Source organism: Channa argus, chromosome 19 (assembly GCF_033026475.1).
Source record: "Channa argus isolate prfri chromosome 19, Channa argus male v1.0, whole genome shotgun sequence".
Lineage (NCBI taxonomy): Eukaryota > Metazoa > Chordata > Actinopteri > Anabantiformes > Channidae > Channa > Channa argus.
In genome coordinates this window covers 16,096,126-16,119,809 of record NC_090215.1, presented here as the reverse complement: position 1 = coordinate 16,119,809, position 23,684 = coordinate 16,096,126, and the positions used below count along the sequence as shown (strand labels likewise).

The 23,684-nt window shown below is 40.8% G+C and overlaps 3 protein-coding genes across 19 annotated transcripts in view; 1 reads left to right on the top strand and 2 right to left on the bottom strand.

Moving 5' to 3' along the window:
- Nucleotides 1–914: 914 nt before the first annotated feature.
- cdk13 (cyclin dependent kinase 13) lies at nucleotides 915–10,489 on the bottom strand. Its single transcript, XM_067486361.1, has 14 exons — nucleotides 8,401–10,489; nucleotides 7,347–7,913; nucleotides 7,105–7,263; nucleotides 6,864–7,003; nucleotides 6,525–6,695; nucleotides 6,247–6,436; nucleotides 6,090–6,146; nucleotides 5,892–5,993; nucleotides 5,715–5,792; nucleotides 5,123–5,239; nucleotides 4,895–5,026; nucleotides 4,613–4,809; nucleotides 2,691–3,191; nucleotides 915–2,355 (listed from the first exon to the last, which is right to left on the bottom strand). The coding sequence occupies exons 1-14, from the start codon at nucleotides 9,546–9,548 to the stop codon at nucleotides 1,655–1,657; spliced, it is 4,260 nt and encodes a 1,419-aa protein (XP_067342462.1). The 5' UTR covers nucleotides 9,549–10,489; the 3' UTR covers nucleotides 915–1,654.
- Nucleotides 10,490–12,698: 2,209 nt separating this feature from the next.
- ralaa (v-ral simian leukemia viral oncogene homolog Aa (ras related)) lies at nucleotides 12,699–18,628 on the bottom strand. Of its 4 annotated transcripts, none has more exons than XM_067485780.1 (5): nucleotides 18,477–18,628; nucleotides 16,633–16,864; nucleotides 16,324–16,532; nucleotides 15,950–16,124; nucleotides 12,699–15,842 (listed from the first exon to the last, which is right to left on the bottom strand). In XM_067485780.1, exons 2-5 carry the CDS (start codon nucleotides 16,744–16,746, stop codon nucleotides 15,720–15,722), a joined length of 621 nt encoding a protein of 206 aa, XP_067341881.1. In that variant the 5' UTR covers nucleotides 16,747–16,864; nucleotides 18,477–18,628; the 3' UTR covers nucleotides 12,699–15,719. The 4 variants fall into 4 exon arrangements, with proteins under 4 accessions (XP_067341881.1, XP_067341883.1, XP_067341884.1 ...); XM_067485782.1 differs by having other exon boundaries at nucleotides 16,633–16,766; nucleotides 18,477–18,616; XM_067485783.1 differs by lacking the exon at nucleotides 18,477–18,628 and adding an exon at nucleotides 18,284–18,418 and having other exon boundaries at nucleotides 16,633–16,766.
- The window catches only part of LOC137104501 (F-box/LRR-repeat protein 7-like), a 27,168-nt gene continuing 22,110 nt past the window's right edge, over nucleotides 18,627–23,684 (top strand). For 2 of the 14 annotated variants that reach the window (XM_067485766.1, XM_067485763.1), the window contains exons 1-14: nucleotides 18,627–18,932; nucleotides 19,051–19,156; nucleotides 20,103–20,178; nucleotides 20,263–20,317; nucleotides 20,438–20,564; nucleotides 20,640–20,668; nucleotides 20,748–21,008; nucleotides 21,359–21,435; nucleotides 21,515–21,577; nucleotides 21,693–21,819; nucleotides 21,927–22,051; nucleotides 22,652–22,773; nucleotides 22,877–23,075; nucleotides 23,157–23,255. In XM_067485766.1, the coding sequence (XP_067341867.1) occupies nucleotides 19,067–19,156; nucleotides 20,103–20,178; nucleotides 20,263–20,317; nucleotides 20,438–20,564; nucleotides 20,640–20,668; nucleotides 20,748–21,008; nucleotides 21,359–21,435; nucleotides 21,515–21,577; nucleotides 21,693–21,819; nucleotides 21,927–22,051; nucleotides 22,652–22,773; nucleotides 22,877–23,075; nucleotides 23,157–23,255 (1,450 nt within the window). In that variant the 5' untranslated portion in view covers nucleotides 18,627–18,932; nucleotides 19,051–19,066. Of the gene's footprint in view, nucleotides 18,933–19,050; nucleotides 20,179–20,262; nucleotides 20,349–20,437; nucleotides 20,565–20,639; nucleotides 20,669–20,747; nucleotides 21,009–21,358; nucleotides 21,436–21,514; nucleotides 21,578–21,692; nucleotides 21,820–21,926; nucleotides 22,052–22,475; nucleotides 22,512–22,651; nucleotides 22,774–22,876; nucleotides 23,076–23,156; nucleotides 23,256–23,684 lie in introns of those variants that run through there. The other 12 variants (XM_067485767.1, XM_067485764.1, XM_067485765.1 and 9 more) reach the window with 12 other exon arrangements.

The window sequence follows — 23,684 nt, the reverse complement described above, 5'->3', positions numbered from 1 at the left end:
TTACACAATTCGACTATGGGATCAATTAAGTAGTTAAATCTTGAAAAAACCTGTTATGTATCACCATCTCACACCTTGGTCTATTGCAGCTTAAAACATGAGCTGACAAATCAACACCTCTCTGAACGTTTAAACAGAACTTTCATTACCACTATCCTGAAGAGATTTATTGCATAACTGTTAAATTGTCTTGCTCCTGCAGAATTGACCTCTCTCAGAAGGTGTCTGTTAAGCCTACCCTTAATTTGATACTACTTAGCTGTAGAGACAGTTAACCCTGCAGCATGACAGCACTGGAGGAAAAAAGAAAAAGCCTTTTATTTGAAGTGAGAGGAAAAGCAGCTCATTTGAAGGTGGAGATGGCAAAAAAAAAAAGGTCTAGTGATATGTAGAAAATTCATATCAAAGCTGACATTAAGCAGAGGCCTTCAGGAGAACTTGTGATCTCAGAAGTGGTTTTCCTTAAGAAACATGTGGGTGCCATCATGTATTTGTACATCCCTGACAATCACACCGCTTTTCATTCAGGGTTCTGTATTCAAGCCAAGTGTTTTCATGCTACAAAATACAACCATTTTTGTAGCATGAATACAGCCACAACATATGTCTATTTGCATTATACTGACTTACTCAAGGAGCTCGTCATCTTATGAAAGGTTCATATGCTCATGATTTAGCACCAGTAAAAACCTAGTTGCCAGCTAAGGTCTGTTGGTTTTGATTGAGACTGACAAGCGAGTACATTTACCTACAGATGCAGCACCGAAGGCCGACGCGCATCACAGAAACCACAGTCATCCGTTGCAAGGAGTATCCACTGTGTGTTAAGTGAGCAGGATGATATTTGACATGACACTGCCCTCTGGTGGTGTGATCTATAAAGCCAACACATTCAATCCAAATAGACAATAATACAATGTTGGCATTTCTTTAATAAACATTTCCAAAAGGAGGAGGGAAAGGGGCCAAAATATATTCTGTACAAAAAAAAAAGAAAAATTTCCTTTTTAAGTGGGGTGAAGTTTGTGTGTGGCAAAAGAAAATAGCCTTTCTCCATAAAGTCACACCAGATTTGCTGCAGTTACCCAAGTACTACCAGTCTCTCTGGTACTATACTGGTACCTCTGTGCTGATAGCTGAGCCATCTACCCAATCAGCTGAGCCTTTTTTTCAACATAATTATGATGATAAAAATAGGGACACTACATTACTGCTCAGATTCCTAACTGTGCACTTAAAGCACATCTTCTGATTCCTTTCATAGCTAAAATAGTTTCCGCCTACTTCAGTCAGTAGTGCAAAACATTAATACTAGTCTGCCCTGGAGCAATTACAGAAAGGCTAAGGTAGAGATTTAAAATGTACCCAGCCTGATAATGTACACTCAAAAAAAAAAAAGGTAAAAGTTTAATTTAAAAGACAGCAGAACAGATTACAAAAAACTATGAAAATGGTATGAGCAAGAAAAGCTCCTGTGGTGTTATTCGCCTGTCCTGCTGCAGATTACTCCACATACCAGACTGAGAAGGAATACAAGGTCTTAGACAGATTTAAGTTATTTTGTGGTATGGCCTGAGAGGCTTCATACTCAAAAGTCCTGAGTCCTGAAGCCAATGTCCATTGTCAAAAACTGCCATGTCAGATTTCCTGTCTTTTAGAAGGGCAGTCCTCGTCCTCTGATTGTTGCAGTTGAGTTCACATGTGGAACAAAGCCGAGGGGTAGTGGTGGAGCCCCGACTTGAGAAGGGGAGCCCCAGGGTTGTCCTGGAGCTGGGACGGTTGGGGCAGGAGGGACGCCATCCTTTCTAGCCATGGTGTGGTTGTACAGGTGGATAGCGCTGGGGTTGGGTTGTCCCTCCACAGTTAAGGGGCTGTGATTGTACTCAAAACGGTGGTCCTTGTCCCCGGTGAACACCATGGTGCTGGGTCCAGAGGTTCCAGCACCTGGAGGGAAGGGGTCTGGGTGGGCCCGAGTCAGAACCCCTGCACCAGACGATGAGCCAACAGCCTGGCCAGGACCACTAAACACTTCTCTCAGAGTGTGTGGCGGGAGGCCTCCACCTAACATGTGACCCATGTAGCTCTCCCCAAACCCTGCAGGAGTGAAGGGTGGAGGCGGTGGGTGGCTGTAGTCTCCCCCATATCCAGGACCTTCTGCTGTAGGGAGAGGTGGGTAGTCTGGTTCAGGGGGTCTCCCTCCATCACTTCCACCTGCAGAAGCAACAGGGGGAGCCAGGCCTGTCTTGGGCTCAGGTGGAGGCTGCCGGTAGTCGAGGTCAGCATGTGGTGGAGGCTCAGGAGGCTCAGGTGGTCTCTGGTCTGGAGGCAGGATTGAGACTCCACCTACTTCAGACACTGGAAAAAAGAAATTATAACAAATTACTAAACATAAGGTATTTTATTTGCGACAATCTATTTAACTTCTGTGATGTCCCTTTTCTTATCCAAGTCTTGTCCTCTGGTAATGGATTACACTGGTTTTGTATTGCTACTTAACATATTTTCATCACTTTCTCTGTTAAATCTTCTTTACCTCATTGGTTTTTTGACTTCAACTTTTAAAACAATGTTCTCTAATTCTCATAACTTTGAATTAGTAGACAACAAAAATATTTTTTCCTAATTAGTCATAGGACCCACACCCTATGTTCAGTTGACTCACTGATAATACTATACAGGAAAAGGTTTACCTGGAGAGACTGGGCTGGGCTCGGGAGGCTGTTTGACCTCTGGAGGTAGAAGAGGTCCCCCTGGTGCTGCTTCTGCAGGGTTTGTGCTCTCTGCTCCTTCTCCAACATCACTCGGTTCCTGCCTCTGAGTCTGTTGAGCCTGGAGGAGTTGAGCTAGCAGCATTGTCATGGCTGTCTGTGTGGCAGCTGCAGCCTCTCCTTCTGGAATACCTGAAGGAGCAGACACGGGCGGTGAAGGAGGCTTGGGCATTGGGGGTGTACGGGGTACACCTGCTGGAGGAGCAGGCTGGGGAAGCTTGGCAGGTGTTGGCAAAGGAAGAGGTTCAGGTGGGTCTGAGGGAGCTAGGGCTTTAGAGAGCTGCTGTAATGTCTCCTGGTTGACCTTGGTACTCATTGACTGGACAAATTGAGACATGTTCACTGCATTCTTGGACTGGCCGAGGAAGTTCAGGAGGACTGCCAGCTGCTCCTGGGTCAGCTGGGAGTTTGGACCCTTTGGGTCTGTAAGAAAACATAAACGTAATTTATATTACAGGCTTTTTTCTAGAGCTTATATCCACATCTGTGGTTTGAGCAGTTAATCTAAAATACTTTCTACACATCCAGATCATTCATATTTTAGAGACCTTATGCAAAATAAAATGGCATACAAAACCACTTTTATGTTAAAAAATGTAAAAACCAAGCGTACAGGTTCGCTTATTTATCCGTGCAATAAACAGCCATTGTTATCACAATTTTTTTTTATTTTTTTTAAAAAAAAAAGCAAATTGCACAGTTACGATTGTACCTTTCGTTCTAAAGGGAGTCAGCCACTGTTTAAAATTTCAAAACGAAAAATCATCCAGTGGAGTGGAGCAGTTTGGCTGGTTGATGTATGCTTACTCGTTTTTGGACAACCAGGCAAACAAACTCATCCAAGTTGCAGACTGACAGACACTAAATGTGAGCAGAGGCGATTCTTTGACATTCTGATGTCTGGTATGGGGATTGTTAAAATGATTCCTGTATTACTTTGATAAACATCAGAATATACTTTTCCCTCTACAAAGGCAACCGGTCCAGGTCCAGAGGCAGCAAAACAGCCCAAACTTATAATCCTCCCCTTACCATACTACACCGTTTGGATAATGTTTTTATGTTGGTATGCTCTTCTCTTTTTATATCATACATAGTGCTCTTTCTAACTTTTGATACATCTCTACATAAAATATCTTCCCAGTACTGTTGTGGAGGTTCAGGATGGTTGGCTGATGAACAGAAATGTTTTTCAAGTCTTTAGCTGCTACTCTAGGGTTCTTTTTTACCTCATCAGGCATTCTGTGTTGTGCCTTTGTATTGACCCTGGCTGGGTGCCCACTTCTATGGAGAGTAGCCACAGTTCCAAATCGCTCCATTTATAGACAACCTGTTTAACTGTGGATTGACGAATATCTAAAATTCTTTGAGATTAGCCTGTAGCGCCTTCCAGCTATATGCAAATCAACAACCCTTGATGACAGGTCTTTTGAGTTTTTTTATTTTGTAAGGCATAGCTCGTATCAGCTGCTGCTTCTTGTGTTTTTATATGTCAAGTTATTTCTAATTCACATTTTATTGGTTGGACTCCAGGTTTGCAGAGGCTTTTATACAAAGGGACTTACAAACACCTGACTCCACTTGTCTTTTAATAACATACTTTTTCTACCATGGTTTTGTATGATTAAATCAGTGTGTTCAGTAAAGACAAGGTTTTTTTTTTTCCCCAATCAGCTTAGAAACAGTATAGTTTAGATATTTTACTTTGATAATGATTAGATTACGTTTTATGACTAGGAATTTTATTTTTACTTTTTCTTGCGACTATATGTACACAGACTGAATTACATGTACTAAAATGATCCTTTCAAATGACTACAAATACAAACAATAGTCAAACTTACCAAGCAGGGCAGAAGCAGCTGCAGTCTGGGCTTTGGTGCCTCCAGGAGCAGGAATGCCCTGAGGAGTGTTACTACGGCTGTCATCAAGGCCCAGCTCTTTACGCGGTGCCTTTGGGGCTGCAAGTTCCTCCGGCATCTGCTTCTGACGGCGACGTTTTTTACTCCAAAGCTCATGACAATCCTGCCACAGTGGAAGACTGGAAGGACAGAAGATAGTTAACATGTTAAGAAAATGTTAAGGATAAGTGAACCCTAATTGGATCAACATGAACCCAAACATACTCTGGTGGCGGCATCTTGTCTGGGTCCACATCCTTGAGGAACTCGCTGCCCAGTGCTTGTTCGGCCGTGCAGCGTTTATTGGGGTCCAGGTTTAACATGTGATCAAACAGATCCAGGGCAGATGGAGGAATGCTAAACAAGAACAACAACAGATGAACAAGTTCACAGTAAAAACACAATGTTCCAAGGCCCTTAATATATTATATGGCATCACGTGCATTGACTTACAAAGCAAACTCCTCTCGTAGCCGTCTCCTGTACTGTTTCTTTGGTTTCATGGTGTTAAAAAAGGGAAGCTTTATTACATCCGGCCAGACGGCAGGACAGGGGCTGCCACATATTCGACTAAAACAAAGAAATTTATTTATTTAGTGACAATGTGTGGACGTTTGTTATGGTAAGCTCTTGCATATCACAGAATGACAACACCGAAACAAGCTTCTTCCCTTTGACTGCATTATATTTGCCTTCACTCTTACCTCCCTTATGATCACTTGGCATAGTTTAATTTGCAAAGTGATGAAGTAATTTAGATATTTCTTTGATATTATGGTTTAAAGTACAAAAAAGGTTAATGGTTTCTGCAGTAGAGACCCGCTCCCTCCACCTAATTAATCACTACCTTCAACTTTAGCCAGACAAGGGCAGTAGTAACAAAACATATCTCATGGTTATGGTCGACTGAGACTAACAGTGAGGAAAATAATTCCTGTTTTTGCTTCCTACTTTAATGTATATAGGTTAAACCAATTAAAATCTGTCTAGGGTTCAAAAGTGCACTGCGTCATTAACATTTTTATCCAAATTAGCCTTAACTTACCTAATAAGCTCTAACTGGGCAAGCTCCTGATTGGCTTGAAAGATGGGTTTCTTTGTGAACAGTTCTCCGAGAATGCATCTATGATAGAAAAAAATAGGACACAATTCACAATTAGAAGAAGTAGCCCAGTAGAATCATGTTATATAAACTTAGGTTTATAAACAGCCCTGCTCTTACCCACAGCTCCACACGTCAATAGCCGGTGTGTACCTCTCTTCTCCCAGGAGCAGCTCCGGGGGGCGGTACCAAAGTGTGATCACTTTATTGGTGTATGGTCGACTAGAAATACAGTAAAAATGGATTTAGTTGGAAAGTTCATTAAAGTGGGAGAAAGATCGTGATGTATTTCCACAAAGTAAGTTACATGATATCTACCTTTCTTCAGAGTTATACAGCCGTGCAAGACCAAAGTCTGCAAGCTTTATTTGACCTCTGATTACAGGGGGAGGGGAAAAGTATTAAGTTTAACTGAGAAAACACTTGACAACGTAATAAAAGATATAGGGTTTTGAAAACTATTCTGATGACTCACTTGTTATTAAGCAGGATGTTGGAGCACTTGATGTCTCTGTGCAGAAAGTTTTTCTTGTGGCAGTAATCAAGGCCCTCCAGTAACTGCCGCATGAAAGACTTGATGTGGCTCTCGTTGAAGTGAACCAGGCCAGACTCAAGTAAACCCATCAAGTCGTGGTCCATATACTCAAATACAAGATAAAAAGCACCTGAGGTAAAAGAGGAAAAAGATTGAGCTATCACAAAAGACAATATATGAAGAATATATTAAATCATTACTTAATTACTATACTGTACCTTTGTCATTCTTAAAATCTAGAGCATCCTCCTTGTCTGTAACAATCTCCTTCATGTTTATGATGCTCTTGTGGTTCAGTTGTCGCAAAATTTTAATCTCTCTGATAGCGGTGATCGGGAATCCCTCTTTTTCATTGTCCAGTCGAACCTTCTTCAAAGCCACCATTTCAGCTATGAAACACAACGAAGGAGAGTTTGTTAAGATGAGATTGAAAGCTAATTGCACCCTAAAAAAATGTATTTATAATTGAGCCCACTAGAAAGAAGAACACGAGGAATTGATCTGTGTGCAATGTTGATGAGCAATTATGAATGAACATGAAGTGTCAGAACACTCACAGGTGTCTTTGTCTTTTGCTTTGTACACCTGACCATAGGTGCCTTCTCCTGTGATTCCAATGATCTCAAACTTGTCCACGCAGCGTTTGCCCCAGTCTATTTCAGTTTCCTTAATCTCACCATATCTCGGGCCGCAAATTCTGGAAATCACAATAAAATATTTCAAAAGACGCAAAAATAAATATGCAGCAAACAGTAGCAGAGGAACAGAAAAAAGGGCATTAAATGTGCCATAACATACTGCGGTCTTCTGCGAAGTGGTTGGGACTTTTTATCTTCCGGTGGGCTGTGTGGAGAAGATGGTCCGCCAAGAAGTTCAGGGGGGAGAGGCAAATCTGTCAGAAGTTGACGGGACTTTCTCTCTGACTTTTTCTTTCCTGTGGCCGAGTTTTCCTTTAAGCTGTGAAACAAAGGATTACTTTTAAGTGCCTACAGTCAAGTTCAAATTATGTACATGAAAATTCTAGATCAACACATCTATACCTTTCTCCTTTGTCTATGTTCTCAAGAACTGTCTGGGACAATGGTAAAGATGACAGAGTAGAAAGGGGAGGGACAGTGGCTCGTTCCTTGTCTTTGCCCTGTCCAGATGCTAATGCTTTTCTCTTGTCCCGATGTAGAGAGTCATCTTTCCCCTTTGCATCTCTGTCTCTGCTGGTCTGGTGCTCAGTGGCCCTCTTAGATGACTTGTCAGACGGGGACTGAGGCTGACTCAAAGTTGGAGTTCTGGGACCTTTTTCTGGTTGTGGGGGAGAGGGAGGACGCCCCTTCCTGGATGTGTGATTGGATTTAGGACTGAGTTGGTGAGTAGAGGAGGAACCCTTAGTCGGAGTAGATGTGTTGCTGGAGTTCTTAGCCTTGGCAGCAGCTTCTGCAGCTTTAGCCTTTTTCTGCTTACTGAGCTCAGCAGCAAGGCTGCTTTTAAAGGTAAGCGTGCTTGGTGAGAGACTAGAAGGGGGGCTACGGGAGCGAGAGTGGCGATGGCGGCTGCGAGAACGTGAGTGTCTTGAGGATGAATATGGACTTCTGCTACGAGACCTAGCAGTTCGCCTGTAAAAAAAATTAAATAAATAAGACATCATTTTTGGATTTTGCCTTTACATTACAAACTTGACATTTATCTACTTGAAAGAAAAAATGTGTTTAGTTTGAACAAATTGAAAAAAACTAATTTTTATTACTAGTTGCACAATATCATGTGCAAGTACTTTATCTCTCACATAATAAGGATTGTGGAAAGGCACAGGCATGCTAGAAAACACTGAAAGAAAATATGACCTTAAACATAAATGTCATGATATGTTTGTGCAACTATTTTTAATTGTATGCATTTTGTGGAATATCGCTGCACAGCCAGAAAGAAATCATATTCTAAGTTGAATATGGTAAAGAAGTGCTTCACTAAGAGTTCCCATTCCCACACTATACTAAAGCATTACACATTAAATTTGAACCTGCTATAGCTAAATATAACAAATCAAACAAATACATCAAATAATTAGATCCACATCCTATTAACTGCTCTATACAAACTCACCTGACATCTGGACTTGGGCTCAAGGACTTCCTGTATGGACTTCGTGATCTTCTGCGATTTCCATAAGGACTTGAACCAAACTCTCCTTGTTCATATGGGCTGTGACGGCCATAACTTGGTGACCTGCGCCAGTTCACCGGACTCGCTGGGGATCGCTTCCTCTTATTGCTGGAATATAAACTGGGTGACTTTGGCATGCCATATGCCCCATAAACATCTACATCACGGCTGTAATATGTGGAGCTAGGGGAGAGTCTTTTGCTCCCATATGTTGGACTTCTTCTAGATATCAGCTGGTTGTAACCACCAGGCGACTGGTAGTTATAGGTGTATGATGTCCCATAGGGACTTTCTGCTTTAAAACCAGGACTTCTCCTGTATGCCCTGAGGTCTTCACGGTCATCTCTGTAAGACTGTGGAGCATCTCTGTATGCAGACGGGGGCTCTTTATCAGATCTTGTTTTACTTCTGTGCATTTTTGAATCTCTTTTATCTGCAGATTGTGAGGACTGTGATGAAGATGTCCTTTTCCCATTTCTGTCATTGCTCCTTACAGTGTCTCTGTGATTTTTGGAACCACTCAGGTTTCCTCCACTCCTTGCTTTCGAGGAGTCTCTCTCACGACTCTGGCGGTCCTTTTTCCTGCCAACCTCCTTCTCTTGCCTGCTTCTTTCCGATGGTCCTCTTGTTTGTTCGTCCTTGCTCAAGCACACTACCTCTCGGTCTCTTAAGCGACCCCTGTCTGGGGATGCTGGTCCATTATAGTCCTTGTAGTCAACATCGCTGAGTCGGTCCACTGAGAGACGGTCAGCACGGGGTTCAAGTTTAGGAGAGGGGCTCCCAGAAAATCGCTCAGACTGAGAGCTCACGTCATCATACTCTACCAATGTCCGAAGTTCAACGTCTTTCTCATAAGTGCTCTTTCGATCATTGTCAGGTTCTTCTGATGTACCGGTATGCCACAAGTCTCTTTCCCTGGCCTGCCTGCGTTTCTTTCTCCTAGAAGCCGATGACCGCCTCTTCTCACGGTGTTTCTCGCGCTGAGCAGCACCGCTGCCCGGTTTACTACGCCTGTCCTGCCTGTTAGCATTTCTCTGTGCGGAGGGACTCCGTCCCCGACCCTCGCGAAGCACCTCTGAATTAGGCATTTATCTATTAAATAAATTTTATTGCGATGTCTAGAATTATCCCTATATGGTGTCCTAGCAAAGCTATGTCCCCGGTTGTGTAGCTGAACAAAACATTGGGCTAGCTGTGTAAGAGGCTAATTAGCTTACGTTACAGCGAATTCACAACCAGACAAGTAGCTAAATCACAAGTACAGCTATAGCATTACAGAGCTAGCTAAATTGAGAATGCAGATAAAGTTAGTTACCCCAGAAGGTATTTCATGACACTTTGTGTCAGCAGACACCGAAGCATAAAATCCAAAATAGCGGTGCGTAGTTATAAAGCTAGTGAATACTCAACCATTGTACTTTAGGACGGACATATCCTAGGTTTGATAGCTAATGCTAGTCGGTTTAGCCAGCTAGACTTCACTAGCTAACTGCGTCCGGCTAGACAGGCGCATTCCATTTCTTGGTCAAGCTTAGGCCCAAAGCCCCTCCAAATGTATAATCCAGTCCCACTGAGATGCTACAGTCCATGCACGCATGTGAATCCATTCGACGGGTAGTGTAAAACTTAAGGTAAACAACTCTGTCTCTTCCTCACAACCTTCTTCTCGCCTTCCATCCCACTCCAACGTGCAACAAGGAAGTGAATAGCACGCGAGTTGGCCAGATAGCCTCCGCTAGCTAGTTAGCCGCTAGCTACCTAACCAGTTAGCTTTCTTTTCTCCTTGCGTGGAGTTCAAGGCAACTCAGCCAAGATGCAGTTAAACAATGCCATTCAAAAACACGCCTGCGTATCCCGCTGGGTTGTTGCTCCTTCTGACAACCGCATCTTCCAAAAGTTGCACACCTCTTTGTGGGTGAAATGGCTCAAAAATCCTTTAAATTAATTTGAAAATATTGTAACTTTACTCGAACTGTAGCTAACGGTTCAGCTCGCTGGGCCCCGACAGCTTTCGAACTACAGGCCTTGTGCGTCGGTGTGAACCAATGACACCATTCGATGTAATCCACGTCAACTGTCACGTCATCACGCCAAGGGAAACCCCTACCTTCAAAATAAAACTGCGGTTTTAAGGAAAGTCATACATTGGAAACACTATACATAAGAACAAATTAGCACCAAAAATATACTCAAAGTACCAAAAGTAAAAGCACTAGTATAATAATAATGATATATTAGTTACCAATAAGTTACCCTTTAAGATGTCGAGGTTCTCTATGGGAGTTTCGAGGATGGACAGGATCAGGAATGAGTCCATCAGAGGGACGGCTCATGTTAGATGTTTTGGATATAAAGTCAGAGAGGCCAGATTGAAGTGGTTTGGACATGTTCAGAGGAGAGACTGTGAATATATTTGTAGAAGGATGCTGAGGTTGGAGCTGCCATGCAGGAGGTCTAGAGGAAGACAAAAGAGATTTATGGATGTAGTGAGAGAGGACATGAAGTTAGTTGGTGTGAGACAGGAGGATGCAGAGGACAGGGTTAGATGGCTGTGGCGACTCCTGAAAGGAAACAGCCGAAAGCAAAATAAGGAGCAGCAGCTACCAATAAGTTACCAACTCATAAATAAATATTATTTGATTATCCATATTGATGTTTTAGCACATGTGGAATCTTGTGAAGGTGCTATTTTATACAGTAAATTTCATATGTATTTGGCACGTAGTTACATTAGCATATTTTCAGCCAGAAACACAATTTAAACTTCACAACATTTAAGGATATTGCTTGTATATGGCTCTTTAAGATATTTAATAATTTTCAAAATTTTTATACTAGTTTAAATTTTAGCTTACTTTAAATAATTTATTGCTTTGATGACGTAATCGGTGCCGTCACACAATTGCCTTTGAAGTTTTTAAAGGCCAACTGGCTTTGACGTTTGCCCAACCAGTATATTATAGTTTGCCTAAGGAAGCAACATTTCATTTCTTCTATTTCAGCCATTTAGCTTTTTTCCGCTTAGCTTGGAGCGCTGAAGCATTCGCAGTGCATTTTATCTTTGGAAATGCATTTTCTAGTTCTACTCTCAGTTTATTACTGAGGTCAAAGTGGTTAGTGCAGTTGTACTGGAGAGAATTATAGAAAAGGTGGTTCTAATGTTTTTGCCCCATCATTCATTTTAAATAGGGTGGCCAAAACATTAGAACCACCTCTTCTTTTAAGGCACTCCAGTACGACTAAGAATAAATTACACAAACAAACAAACCACACAACAAATTACATGCAGCATGGATATTGTGTCATGCACAAGCTAAAGCACGGCACAGCATAAAACCACTACAGTTATAACTTCTAGGACACTGGTGGGAAACCTATAGTTAGAAACGTGAGCTTGTGGGACAGGCAGATTTAAATCTAGATGGGACAAGTGAAAAGCAGCACTTGGCCCTCCATCAACATCATCATTGTAGTGCCATTGCCACCCTGACTGATGATCAGTGTTTTTGCAAAAGAAAAAGTAGCCTCTCAGTTGCGCAACTCTACATTTTTAAAAAATTCCATTGTTCAAAGATTCTCAAAAAAAGTTATGCAGCTTTATTATGGGTATTGCAACAATAAATACTATTGACTAAATTACTGTTTAGATAATGTAATAGTAACATACATTCACTACCTCTCTTGTTGTTTAATACATTTTCAAGAATCTGCTTTGTAAAATTCATATGTATTCATATCAATAAACTGCGAGTGTTTTATGCAGTATGATATCATACATGTCTCTACTTTGTTTAAACAATACTCACCCTTTTTATTCTCTGACTTTTGGCAGATAATAAGGACACTACATGCAGCACAAATGGGTAAATAGAGGTATAGACTGCAATAGACTCTGCGCTTGCACACAATTTATAGTACGACACAAATTTAGCAAAATTCTTCCTTATTATAAATACAACGAAAAATAAAACTTAAAAACTCAAACTCAAAAATATATGAGATAGTCCGCTACATGCTGGAGTGAATGATAGTTTTCTAATCACCCACCCTCATCTGTGTAACAGCAATGATGTGGCGTGTCCAGCCTGTTCAGACACACAAGCAGCAAAACACGCCAAGTCCCAGAGAACAAGTCCCTCTAAAGCTCGGCCTGCCTGTTGACTGCAATAATTCAAGTAAAAGGCATAAATCTTCATAAAATAAGACATTAAACAAAGATTATCTGAGTAGGTGGAAGATGTCATTAGTAATATCCACTTTTATTTGCCATTTCCAATTAACTCACACACAAAAAAAACAAACAAACAAAAAAAAAACATGAAATGTAAGCTTTACCTTCTGCATTCACAGATAACGCTACATTAGTGGTTATGTTTAAAATAGGTAAACATGAAGGAAACATTTAACTGATGCCATACATACAACTCTCCAATCAAAGACACAGATATTCATTTTTTATTCCAAGGGTATTTATATAAAAGGCAAAACAGGTTTGTTTTTTTGTTTTTTTTTTAATACCCAGCAGAACAGTTAGCTTATAGCTTTCACACAAACATCTGTTTTAGTAGGTCACTGAAAATATTTGGGCCATCGACTATTTAACTATACCGTAGAGAAAGGAAAAAAAAAAAAAAAGATTATGAATGTTTGCTTTAACAAGAATGTGAAGCCAGTGTTAGAGCAAGCAAGCACTACGGTGGTCACTTTAAGTATAGTTTCTGTATTGATGACACACAGCACTTACATCAATGTAATGACTATTTGCTTAGAAACGTATGTCATAACAGACTGCATGTCTGTTTCTGTGCCTGTCACTTTAGCTTTTAGAAATGTTTCAATCACGAAATGGTGTACTGGAGGTTAGCCCTTAAAACAAATTAAACCAAACTAATTTCTAAACATTCTGGTGCTATGGGTTCCTAACATTTTTGAGTTTGCCCCGCAACCTGTAACATATCCAGTCCTGCTCTCATATTTCTAAACCTTAAAACCGCTACCCCGTGTGCTTTTCAGTAAAAAACAAACCAGACATTCTTAAGCATTACAAGGCTTTTTAACAATTAACACCATTAAAAAAAAAAAAAAGAAAAGAAAAAGAAAAACACAGCTTGCAGTAAAAGCCGGGAATTGTTTAGTGTTCATGATTAACTCAGAGAATCAATGAGCAAGAATGTCAAAACATAAAACGCTTTATTTTTGAAGGATACTGGTTTTCCTGTCGTTAGATTTCTAAAAAGCGTTCAAGCTCATGTACTTCTACTGCACTTAGCTTTATTAGAAGTAGTTTACAGACACTCCAAGTTTCAAGTGATCTTCCTCTTTGCAATTCCAACAATCTCTTTTGCATAGACTCTAGTGTTGGGCATCCCATTGGTTGTGGAAATCCTTTAATGTAAATACAATTAGCTTGAATAAATTTAGTCTAGATCAGAGCTAATTGGGACAAAAACCTCTGGATGGCCAATTCTAAAAACAAACAAACAAAAAACAGTTTTGCTGTACAAAAAGAAAGAGTGGCTCAGTCTTAAATGGAAAGCAGTTAGGAGAAAGGAGAGAATAATATTTCACAGTGTGCTTTGGTCTATGCAATTTAGCTGTTAATGATTTTTTTTCATTTTACTGCTTTAATCTTCACTTGCTCTCAACTCATCAACTCAACTACATGACCAAGACTGAAGGAGCATATCAGGTATTTCATTAAACTACAACATCGTTATACCGGGTAGGCTTTCACGCAACGTTACAAAGGAAGAGGATATCAATGCCTTCTGAACTCTGCACGTCACAGGCAAACAGGAGGAGCATGGGGGGATTATTCACATTCACAATGGACAGAAAGGCAATAGTGATACACTGTACATGAATTACTAAAGCTCTCACAACCTTGCATCTTTCCAAGATCACTTAGAATGAGATGTGTTCACTTCCTCCGACAGCCTATCAGCCTTTTCCTACATCAGTGTAACAGTCTTTGCACAAAATCTGTAGCACTCACATTTAATGACCACTGAAGCAAGGTGTCATTCACTTCCATTATTAAGTGGGCACTTGTTTGTACTAGCTAGCATTTTTCTTTGGTAACTGAGAGCTTTAACTTTAATTTTTTTTGAACAGGTACCAACTTACTTCTAATAACTTGCACTGATGTTTGACATTTTAAGCTGTAAAAACTCACAGCGTAAAATTGGGGGGGGGGGGGGGGGGGGGAGTGTTTAAAGCCTGAGCCTGAAACAGTGAAACTGAAAAAAATTAAAAAATAAGTGGAAATAGTTTAAATTTTATCTTATCAAGATGTGTTAGACATCATGTAGTGTTGTGGAATCGCCTTTTATCAGAGCACCAGGGATTCCATCATTGCAAAAAAATAAAAATTAATACATTTTAAAAAAGGCAATGGAAGGTAAAAACTTCTGAAATGTTAAAATTGAAAATAAGTTCAAGTGATGTCATGTCCCTCACTAATTCTGGGCAATGACCAATGTTAGTGCATTTGAAGAGGTTTAACAAAGCCACTGGAAAGGAAACGTAGTGGAAATATTAGTGCTCTTATCTTACATGGGTTGATATAATACAAGAAAAGAAGAAAAAAGTTTGACTTCACAAGTAAAGATTTAAGTGTTCATAACATCACATAGTAAAATAGGACAAATAAGAATGGCATCAAATTTCGGGTCTAGCTTTGTTTACGCAATGATCTTTGAATTAAGATGCTTCATAGACTCACCAGTGCAACGCAGGTTTCTTGGTGGCACTTGATGAATTCTGGGTTGACACTACACTGCTGAATGTTAACTTACACTTCCTACAAAGATGATGGAATAATTATATAATGTTAAACTTTCTAGTATTAAGCTCCAGTTACATCCCCCCCCAATTTAAATTTTGGCTCTGACATTTTCAGTTTAACTTTTCTTTTCAACACAGTTGTCTAAATATAAGCACATCAAACATTGAAAGGTTTTGTAACATTTCATGGATTAGCCTCTTGTCAAGCTTGGGCCTAAATTAAAACACCATCCATTCATTACACTCTGTACAAGGTCAGAGTAACAGAGAGAGAGTACATAAATTATTTGGAGTGTCAGCACATAAAAAGTTAGAGCTATAAATGGTGTATGTGGTGCCATCTTACTACTCCCTGACACAATGTCAGATATCCTGTTAGCCAGGAAAGTCATGGTCAGGTACGGGCACAAAATAAATGCAAAAGTCTGAGAAATGTATATGTACATAAGCAGCTTTCCTGCTGTCTTTTACCACTATAAAATACAGCATCTCTCTCTAATTCTCTTGGCCAAACTTTTGCTTTTCTTCTTCCCATTCTTCTCCTTGCTGTCCTCCATTTTCCTTGCCCGAATCTCTCTCATCAGGTCAAAAAACACCTTTGAGATAGAAAACACCACTTCAGGTTTCTTCATATGCAAGTAACATTGGTTTTTTGTTTTTTGTTAAACAAGGTTGATGCTATTGTTTGGCTGATGAGACTTACCTTGTCAACATTGGCACGGGTTTTGGCAGAAGTCTCCACGTAGCACACGCCCCACTGCTCAGCACGCGCCTTTGCCTCGTCCGCGCTAACCTGCCGTCGGTCATCCAAGTCTGACTTGTTGCCGACCAGAAGAAAGGGCACATTCTCATCCTCCTTCACTCGCAGAATTTGCTCTCTGCAAAACAGGAAATGTCACTCAGCCGTAACTTATGCAAATAAATAGACTACTCACCTATAGTTTTTGTACACCTGATACTGCTGTATGTAACATAGACATTACACAAAAATTGGGGAAATAAATACTTGGGGGAATAAATACTTCTTTAAATTCTAGTCTTACAAAAGGGTTTAACTAAGCCACTGTGTTACTGCACCTGAAGTCTACTGTGGCTGCAAATGATTCCAGTTCTGTGATGGAAAATACGCAGAGGAAACCCTCGCCACTGCGGAAGTAGTTATCCCGGATGGCTGCATAGTCCTCTTGTCCAGCTGTGTCCAGGATGTCAATCTGTACCTCCTCACCATCCAGCACCACTTTCTTCCTGTAACTGTCGGCTTTAGTTGGCTCATAGTCTTCAACAAACTAGGAGGTAAAAAGAAATGATTATACCAAAAAGAGAGTTTAAAAAAAAATGTTAAAACATTTGAATTTTATCTTGACTGCTGTTATGCAAGTTGCTGACCTCATCATACATGAACTGAAGGGTGAGGGCTGATTTCCCCACTCCTCCACTGCCCACCATGATCACTTTGTGAAGGGCTAGAGAGTTCTGCCCCTTTGGCTTAGCAGCTGCCATGGCTCTGTGCACCAAGAGATCTGAGTGTGAAAGGGAGGTGGAGGGAAGGATTGTGAGATGAAGTTTGTCAAAATCAGTCTGAGGATTCCAGCTGTGGCAAAGTGTTTAATGATAATTCCTGGGAAGAAAAGAAAGAGAGGGAGAAAAAGAAAAGATCCAGAGATGATTCACCATCACTTCTGAGGCTATAGATTCAATTTCTACAGTTAGCTTGCACAGGCATCATTGTGTGTCACAGCAATAAATCCCACTACAATAACTGCCAGAGAAAAGCCATTACACTACAAAAGGAGTGCTGACTATTATTCTCTGAACCTGGTTAAGACTTGAATGATGACCACGGGGAATAGATTGATTACAAACTATTTTATAATCAGTAACTTTCATTATCACTATTGCATTAGTGTAGCTACGTGCGTCTGCAAAAAAAAACGCAAATAATGTCACAGAAACAAGATTTTATTACTGGAAACGGTAACAGTCATTGCAGCATGTGCGGAAATTATTTGATGACCGAGGGAAGGAAAAAAAAAAGAATGGTTTCTGTAGCAAAGAGTCAAAGATCAGCAAATTTGCAAATCCGAAACTATACATATAGGTAAGCAAACATAACTACTGTAACACCATGACAAGCCATAAGCCGACTAACAAACCAAAGGAAACCTGTTTTTTACCTTCTGGTAACGTCTGGCAACTCTTAACAGGAATTGCCAGATGAAAGTCAAACACACGCCAAAGCAATTAAATGATCAGTTTCTCGTGCAGGACTTTCCAGGAAGGCTATATGGAAATACCCTGATGTCTAGAAGTGTGTGCAAATGCCCCTTCTGATCTCAGACCTCAGACCTCTGGGAAGGAGGGACAAACACGGGAACCCAGCCAGTAGGTCATTACACAGATTAGCAAAAGGGATCTATGCGCTGGGGGTCAATAATACGACTTGGTACTGAAGGCAAAGTCCTATTACTATTATTATTACTACTACTAGGTTAGTTTGTCATCAGTTCGTAGCGTCTAGGTCCTTCATGAAAACACTTAAGTATGCGACAATTTCCATACAAATGTAGGTGTGTAAGATTTCGAGGAAAGACAACGGAAACAGAATTGCAGCAGCAAATATGAAGGTTACAATAATAACCTCAGATTTACCTTTAATGTCGCTTGAACATATCAGCCCATCATTGTTTGGCGACTAAACGTCAGTAACACGGGCACGTCAATACAAGATGCTCTACATGTTATTAGCATGAAAAAAAAATACATAACACCCACGTCTTAATATAATAACCACAGAAAACTGAAATCTCACACACACGCATCCACAATACTTATTAGAAAGTTAGCTGGGGCCAACTGTAGGTAAACTAACGTTTAGCTAGCCGGCAGACTACAGTGACCGAGGCGGCTAACGGGCTAACTAAATTACCCAGCAGTGTTACCCTGACCGTCGCATAGCCAGTAATTCATGTGTGAAGATATTCAAAATGAAGGTGGAGGTTTAGCGGTTAAGGTACGTCCAAAAAAAAAAATCGCATACCCAGCAACAGATGTTCGGTCGTTGCTTCCAAACTCAGCAGCGTCCTCCTGCTAGCCAGCGAGGGTGGCTACACGGGCAAAGGGCTAGCAACCCACAGCAAGCAGCTAATCACAACTTAATGACGCGGCGGTATTTTATTTATTTATTTATTTATTTATTTATTTATTTATTTATTGTGCACAACATCACCTACCGGTAAATGCAGCGGTATTCACCTCGGTGCAGCGTTTGAAGACAGCCGAGCTCCGGTGGCAAGAACGAAAAGTGGCAGGTAGCTGTCCGTTAGCTCATGGCTGGCTCCCTTGCTAACTCCAGAGACTTTCCAGCTAGCGGCTAAGCAACAGACTGACAGCACGTCCTGTGGGCTTGGCTCCGTCTGCCAACGCCCGCCCGCCCGGGAGAACCAGACAATACTCACTTTTAATTTATTATTTTTTTCAATTTTATTTGATTTGATTTTTTTTCCCCCACACAAACTAAATGTTGCCTGTTTTACAGACATATTTTGCTCACCTGCGTGATCACACGCAATAGATATTAAGACGAGGACAGTGAAGTGAATCACGTCAGGTGATTAATTGGCTAATCAGCATAGACGCTGGCACCTTTGTGAAAGAGGAGACGCCGTGTCCCGACTTGCAGAAGCCAGGTAATAATCGTGAGAGTGTTAAATCTAAAGTCAGACAGTGTTTAGTTTCAACTCAGAGTGTTTGTCCACTTGGCTGCTCATGCTTAGGCTATACTCTAAATCTGTAATACTTTTTTAGCGTTTCTCCTCCAGAAATGAAGGGACAGTCCATCATCTCTAACCTGCACGCGAAGTTTGCAGAGAAGTCATGGAACGAGACTTTTCAGCTTGTCCGCAGATGCATGGTGAGACAGGTCTTCTTGCTTGGTATTTGAAAGTAACAGTTACTAAAGTGACTTGCTGAATGTTGGGGATAGTGCTGTGAATCAGGCACTGGTGTGGTGATGCTCTGAGAGTGAGCTCATGTATTCTGGAACACACATCTCTTTGTTTGACGTGCAGGGCGCTAATCGCATCTTTACTATGTCATTTCTTATCAGCCACACGGACTAGAATGTGTGTTTTTTTTTTTTACTAATGCAAAGTTGATTTTTGGGCCCCTTCTTATGTCAATGGCTTTGTAATGCTGTAGTATAGTTTGTTGGCTTCATTCTTTAAAAGATGTTTATTATGTTTGCGCACCATTTAGCCACAGGTTTAGGAGTCCAGACTGGAAAATCTTTATAGATTCCTGTGTGTTTTTCCCCCCTCAACAGAACACAAGAAAGTGTGTTTGCTCTGCTATAGCGTCCTGTGTGGCGTGGAACTATGAGGAGAGGGTGGGATAGTTTTCTTTATTTGACATGGGTGGAGCACCAGGGTAGATAATACTTTTGGATAAATACAGAGTAAAGCTTGGCAGTGGTCAGTCTCTGGAGTCTAGTAAAGAGATTGGTTTGAAATGATGTGTGGTCCAAAGGGATAAGGCAGCTGGGGTTTGTCATGCAGTTTGCTGCGAGCGCTGATGTCGAAAGAATATACTCTCCCTGCTTTTTCAAAAACTAAGCTGACCACAGTGCAGGGTGTGTTCTGTAGAACAGGCTCAGGTACATAAAAATCACACATGCCCCTGTTTTTACCCAGCTCAAAGTATAACTTATGCACATTTTCTCTTTTGCCATAGTGTCATGCAGTTTGTGTTCCGTGGGCCGGGAAGACTGTTTACCCAAGAAAAACATTCCCAAACAACTGGTCCTCTGTTTTTTGTGTTTTTTTTTTTTTTTTTCCTCCCTTCCCTTTGTCCCCTAACAGGAGAAACCCAGAGATAAATCCAAACCCTGCGAGCCACTAGTTAGAACCCTGCAAAGGCTCCAGGAGGGGTTGGATGGTAAATGCTACATTCTCGTGAGTCTGCATGTACACGAAACCTTTTTACTTTACCTGAAAGCATGTGTGTCCCTGTATGTTTCAGTGTCCTCCGTGAATACCATGAGGTCTCGTTTGGAAATGATTGCCAAACAACAAGGGTGAAGCGTTGCCTTAACTGACTTTTGTGAAGTTTGTGGCTTCATGCCTTTACTTATTTTTCTTATTAAATTTCTAATTGTTTAATATACCCTACATGTTCACATTTCTTTTTCCCCAAGGATGGGTTTTCACATTACTGATGACACATGCTACTTGACAGCAGACTTGTTCTACTTGGAGGTGGTGTTGCTGCCATGTGGTGGGGTGGAGGAGGTGAAGGTGGCCCCACATGGAGGATCTCCTGCTGTAAGTGCAGTTTTCAACAATCCATTCTCGACTCTCCCCTTTACTTTGAATGTTAATGTGAAATTGTTTTTGCAGCCCAGTGAGAGCCTTCGACAACTGCTGAGGTAAACTGACAGAAGCTGTTTAACAGTAATTAGCTTTATATCCGGATGTTGACTCTACTGCGTTTGGCCATTTGTACAGGTTGAAGAATTTTGCTGCCTTCTCCATGAAATTGGCAGGCCTCTTCAGGCAGTACAACATCCCTGGAGACAAGTACACGTCTTTTGCATTGTTTTTAAAAAAACAAACTTTTTTTTTTTCCTTCTATCATTTGAGGCCACTAGTATTTTGTTTTTATACTAATCTATTGCTGCCTTTTTGCCCAAGTAAAGTCAAATTAAAACTGTTTACATCTCTACAATCCCTCTGGAAAGACTTGCAGCTCATGTCACTTTTGCCAAGGTGAGGTCCACAAAAGAAACCCATGTGCCTATAAACATGTTCTATAAATTAAAGCTCATAGCTAATTTTGGAAAGATTAATTTGTTTCATTCACATTTTTAAGGTAAATGATAAATGTGTACTTTGTGGAGCTTCTTAAACTTGTGTGTGTGTATATACAGATACATACAGGTTTTGACTAATACTGATTTAATAATAACAATTTAAAGGGTTCATTTTTTGTTTCTCTGAAGTTTTTCATACTTGTTTCATTAACTCAAGAATTACACGAGGAAATGATCACTATAAAAATGTATCACAATAAAATGCCCCATTATAATAAGGAATTGGCACAATATTTCTGCTTTAAGGGAACCTAAGGACAGTCACGCCCAATTGGACATGATTAACAATGGCCGGATTGGGTGTCTAATGGCTGGAAAACAGGGTATAGATGCAAAAAATGTCAAACATGCATAGATTTCTTTAATGATTTCAAAGTTTAAATGTATAATTTTCTTTTTTAGATTGTCCTCCGACTATCCAGTTCTATATCAACCCAGCTGATGTAAAGCAAACTTCAGATTCACGTAAGATGCCAAATAAATGCAGACTTGATGCTAAACTATAATTTTGTTGTCTAAATACAAGAAGCACATGTAAGTCTTTAAAATGCTGTAGTAATTTGTGTGTTTTCCTGAAAAGCTTTTGCATTTAAAGAGATGGAGGCGGTTGTTCAGACAGCCCAGGTGACTTTGGGTGTCAGCGACGTGAATCACAAGCTTCAGATGGCTTCTGTGATCCCACAGCCTCCACAGCTGGATGCCCAGGGGTAATGTGGTGGTGTTTAATCTCAGGATGTTATTCATTTTTACATCCTACAGTGAGTGTGAATGTCAGCGCAAGTGCTATTGATATCATAAAACTGTCCTGTCGCAGCAACCCTGTGTTCCTGCCATTGAATGAAGTGCCAAATGAGACTCTGCCGGCCTGTTTCCTGCTCAAACTGCAGCCAGCAGTACCAGTGACGGTGTCTTTTGTTAAGAAGCTCAGTGAAATTACAGGTGCGGTTACTTTTCACAGAAACTTTACCATCGGATTAGAACAGCATCGAAAACCCTCTAATTTGATAGGGCCAGAAATAATGAAACGACTACGGTCATTTTGTATCGATCACAGAAACAAATCAACCTTTTCTTTCACATCAGGAAACATGTTAAAATATAACACTAAATATAATTGGCCTATAGTCGAATATAACCCTGGATACATATTTTATTCAAAGCATTTATTCAAGGCATGTGCATTGTACAGAATATACACATTTGTGTATGTAAAGAGGGGGGGGGAAAGCACTTTATGTATCAGTAACGAGTGGAGGCGTGTGCAACAAAGGGCTGCTTCTAATTAGGGTGTGGGGAGTGTGTGTGTTGTGTTTCAGTGTTGTGGCATTGTTAGTTACTGTATTGTAATTGTGTGTTATCACAGCGCTGCTGAGGGTGGAGATATAGGAACTGAAGTAAGGTGAAACATGTTAGACCACCACAACTTAAGATGAATGATGATGCATATTATGAAAGGCAAAGACTTTGGAAAAATGCAGGGGAAATCTCTTCAAACCAGTAGCTCACAATCTCCTTTGCTTCCTCTGTGGTGTCTCACAGATGTGACTATGCTAGATGTTGACCTGCAGTGGGCGCCTTTACCCAAACTTCTGATGAGGGGTTCACTGAGTGCAAACAGCCATGAGGAGACATTACATGACGGGGATCCTATTTTTACAGTGGTATGTTTTGCTTTAAACACACTTATTTTACATTAAGCACAAATTCCCGGTGCCTAAGCTAAATTATCAGGAAACTCCATTTGTAAACTACTTTTCCTTCCAGTCTCTCTTCGGGGGTGTAATGCACCGTTATATTTTCCCTGGAGCTGCATGGGATGCACCTGAGCGTAAAGGCACAGCAATGGACAGCATTCCCTTCACCCACCCTGCCCATGTCCCACCTATACTGGAGCTGCTGCGCCAACAGTGTGCTTTTAACATTCTGCTGAGCAGCTGTATTACTCCTCAGCTTGTCAGTTCAGGTTAGCAGAAATTTTACATCATAAGATCATCCCTGCACCAGTGTGCTATAATTATATATTGTCATTGGTGGGTCTGTTTAGCAGGTCTAGTCTGTAACCTGCACTTTGAAGTCCTTCTGGAGTCTGACACAAGCTTTTCTGTGACCTTCCAGCAGCCTGACACAGACAACCTCGCTGTTTGTGAGTATTTACTATTGCATGTAGTACTTCAATGAGGTTACAGTATCGGGAAGTACACTGTGTGAGTACCAAAGTCAACCAGAGCTGCCCACATTACTTGTCTCATTTACATTTGGCATATATTTCAATATTATTAAATACAGTCAGGCAAGCAGTGAATGAAAATCCTAAATCTGTTGACAGTGCTGGTGAACATGTCTGATTCTCATCAGATTACATGTAGCTTGTTTGGAGCAGGAAAAATAAATCCCTCTTTGGATGAATACATCGCCACCGTTATGAAGAGGTACGGTTTCGTGTAGTGGGCCTCTCTCCTTTTTGATGGGTGGATTGTTAAAATTCACATTTGGTTTGATTCCTAAAAAATTAAAAACCAGTTCGGAGACCATGCTGTGTTTGCCTTACCACCCCAGGCCAGTCTCCTCTAAT

Coding starts and splice junctions, on each gene's coding strand:
- cdk13 (XM_067486361.1), bottom strand. CDS start 9,548: ATGCCTAATTCAGAGGTGCTTCGCGAGGGTCGGGGACGGAGTCCCTCC. Junction 6,696..6,863: donor AGCAAAAGACAAAGACACCT/GTGAGTGTTCTG, acceptor TGTGTTTCATAG/CTGAAATGGTGGCTTTGAAG. Junction 6,437..6,524: donor AGATTTTAAGAATGACAAAG/GTACAGTATAGT, acceptor CTTTTACCTCAG/GTGCTTTTTATCTTGTATTT.
- ralaa (XM_067485780.1), bottom strand. CDS start 16,746: ATGGCAGCTGCTAAGCCAAAGGGGCAGAACTCTCTAGCCCTTCACAAA. Junction 16,533..16,632: donor TTCAGTTCATGTATGATGAG/GTCAGCAACTTG, acceptor TTTACCTCCTAG/TTTGTTGAAGACTATGAGCC. Junction 16,125..16,323: donor GCAGCCACAGTAGACTTCAG/GTGCAGTAACAC, acceptor CCTGTTTTGCAG/AGAGCAAATTCTGCGAGTGA.